This window comes from Photinus pyralis, unplaced genomic scaffold, assembly GCF_008802855.1.
Source record: "Photinus pyralis isolate 1611_PpyrPB1 unplaced genomic scaffold, Ppyr1.3 Ppyr1.4_LG5, whole genome shotgun sequence".
Taxonomy (NCBI): domain Eukaryota; kingdom Metazoa; phylum Arthropoda; class Insecta; order Coleoptera; family Lampyridae; genus Photinus; species Photinus pyralis.
The window spans coordinates 38,875,100-38,878,145 of NW_022170596.1; the positions used below are offsets into that span (position 1 = coordinate 38,875,100).

Here is a 3,046-nt window from a genome sequence, read left to right on the forward strand (position 1 = left end):
AAATATTTTCAGGTCTCTAAGGGAGGAAAAGTATGTCACCTTAATCCCGTAGGTAAGTTATGGGAGTGCAAAAAATACCAATTTTTTTACGCATTGCTATACACTAATATTTATTTAGATAATAGTAGAAAATACTCCAATTTTAAATATAACCAACCAATTGAAGATGACTGTCCAGGATCATTTAATGACGTATTATGGTCCTGACATTACTTAAGAATTATGTTGCTAGGTACAAAAATAAATAATTTAAACTAAAGTTGTGATAAATGAAATTAAGTATTCATACGCAGTAATTACTGGATTCATTTCCACATTAAAAGAATATGTGACGTAACTCAGCACCTTAAAATGCATTGACAATTAGTATACCGTACGTAAGTATAGGTAGGTAATTATATAAAAAATAACTTATTTAAATTTACACTAAAACTCCTTAACGACTTGAAAGTGTTGATGCCTTTCAAATAACTTTAAACAATTAAAGAAATTTGTAAGTCAACTACTATATAAAGGTTCTATTTTTCATTACACATCATTCACATTTTGGATTTAACCTATTCAACTATGAACAAGTTAAACGTAAGTTACAAGAATAATTAAACAGCGAGCATTGTTAATAACATATTGATATTACAGATTTGCTTCGTCATCTTGGGAGTAATCTCCAGCGTCTTCGCAGAAGCGCCGTTGCTTTCAGGACCATACCCAGCTCCCGCTCCAGTATATGGACCACCGAAAATAATTGAAACACCTGCCCCGTACCCACCAGCAATACCCGCACCAGTATATGGACCACCGGCCGAATTCATCGCCCCACCTCCACAAATTATTTCTAACTACGACTATGCTGTCTACACTCCAAAACGCGTCGAAGTTCTTGCACCATATGCACCACCGGCACCAATCATCAAAACTGCTCCATACGCACCACCAGCACCGATCATCAAGACCGCACCATACGCACCCGCTACACCGATCATTGAGATTCCCAGACCCACCGTTCAAGTGATCTCCAACTACCATTACGACTTACCAAAATACATCCCCGCTCCAGCTCCTGTTTTACCCGCTCCAGTTTACGGACCACCAAAAGTTTTCGTCGCGCCCGCTCCAGTTTTACCTGCTCCAGTTTACGGCCCACCGAAGATAATCGAGCCCATTGTACCCGCACTGGAGTACGGAGTACCTAAAGTGATCCCAGCTCCAGCACCAGTACTTTCCACCTACAACTACGCCGTACACACTCCCCAACCGATAGTTGTCAAGACTGGACCGTACCCTGCACCAGCACCTTTGGTAAAAATTCCCGAAGCACCAATTGTACCACACACTGAATATGGTGCACCAGTATTCTAAACGTTTATAGTTGTGGATTATTTATTTAACGGAAATGTAAATGTATTATCAATAAATTAATAAATTTTTTTATTATAACAAGTATATTCGCATAATTTACAACGCCGAATATCCTAATTTTAAGCAAGTTACCCCAGAAATAGTTGTTACAAAATGCGAATTAGCATTGTATCGTAATAGTTATACCTAGGTATTTATGTATCTGGGCCGAAAATTTTCATTCTTAGTTGTATGTACATACAGAAATTGTCTCGAATTGATGAATATGTTATGGAACTTACAAGTAGGTATAGGTATGTCGTCTTGCACAACTTTTGCCAGAGTAGCTTACTTGATCTTCTGTGCAGAACCGAGTCGAGAAATGTAAAGATCACTTGGGATTATTCAATCATTTAAGGAGAGAACAAATTTGCTCCATTCTTCTTCCATTGTGCAGTACCTACGCATTTACGCAACTTCTAAAAGTATTTTAAAACGCGAAATAATTGCAGAATAATATTATAAACAGACGATAAATATGAAACACAAGGCCATAAATCTAACCATTGCTCATTTATTTGGAAGGTTAAACAGGGTCAATGGTAAACAACAATAGCAATACTCGCTTCTGCTTTATAACAATGAAGCATACAATGGGTTATATTTTCAAATTGACCCGTCTGGTAAACCTGGTAAATTTAAGATCTCATGGCCAATTGCACCGTCAAAATGAAGTATCACCTTTGAATATTCAAAGGTTTCACTTAAAGTTAAGCACAACTTAAATGCGTTATGCGAAACGCGAAATGCGAAACGATTTTATTAATAATCGTTCCCCTGCGTTTGTTACATAACCCTAAAAGGTTGTCGTGGTGCTGGTGACCAGAATCCAAGATGAAGAACAGCAGAAAATTCTGCTTTTTGCTTTTTAATGAACGGAACCTCGAAACGTGGTGTTACGCAGTTTTCGGATGGTGGACTAGGCCTTCCTTTCGATCTCGACGGCAACTCCCGTCTCTCAATTAGGTATATGGAAAAGTGGCAGCAAATTTTAAAAATGATTTAATTTGCTAACCGCAAACATTCTTGGGTTTTACCTTTACCACAGAGCTAAAATCAACTACGTTTCGAGCAACAAACTGCATCATCTACTTGTATCGCCTCTATATTATCTGTTAAATGTCCTGTAATTGGAATTTGTTTTCTGTTGGGCATTAAACTATTATTATTATTATTATTATCATCGGGATTAAAACACACTCTAGTCCCTTGTTATATGTTGCTATGTGCAATGGCGTGCGATCACAATACCACCCACGGTCCAGCTAGCTCAAAACAAAACAATCTTTAAATTTAGAATTGTAATTATTTTCCCCGTAGACGTCCGGCTCGCGTGAAAGAAAAACCTCTACGTTGAATTAATAATTTGGGAGACTCGGGAGCATCGATCAACTTTTCATTTACACCTAACATAATTGTTGGACACGAAAAGAAAAATTTGACATGAAAACTCTATCCAGGTTGCACAATGGATTCCAATAAACACACAAATAATTGACTGTCAATGCCAAAATTTATTACGAAACATAAAGAAAAATGGAAAAAATCCCTGAAAGAAGCTTACAAAACTTGTTTGGACCTATTGCCCCGCACGAGGCGGTCGAGAAATAGAATAAGAAATTTTAAAATTATTTACAGTTTTTTTTTA

The 3,046-nt window shown here is 37.2% G+C and overlaps 1 protein-coding gene across 1 annotated transcript; it reads left to right on the top strand.

Annotated features, from left to right (window-relative positions):
* Positions 1 to 456: 456 nt before the first annotated feature.
* On the top strand, positions 457 to 1,387 carry LOC116172243 (leucine-rich repeat extensin-like protein 3). Its single transcript, XM_031489413.1, has 2 exons — positions 457 to 582; positions 640 to 1,387. Exons 1-2 carry the CDS (start codon positions 568 to 570, stop codon positions 1,357 to 1,359), a joined length of 735 nt encoding a protein of 244 aa, XP_031345273.1. The 5' UTR covers positions 457 to 567; the 3' UTR covers positions 1,360 to 1,387.
* The last annotated feature ends 1,659 nt before the right edge of the window (positions 1,388 to 3,046 follow it).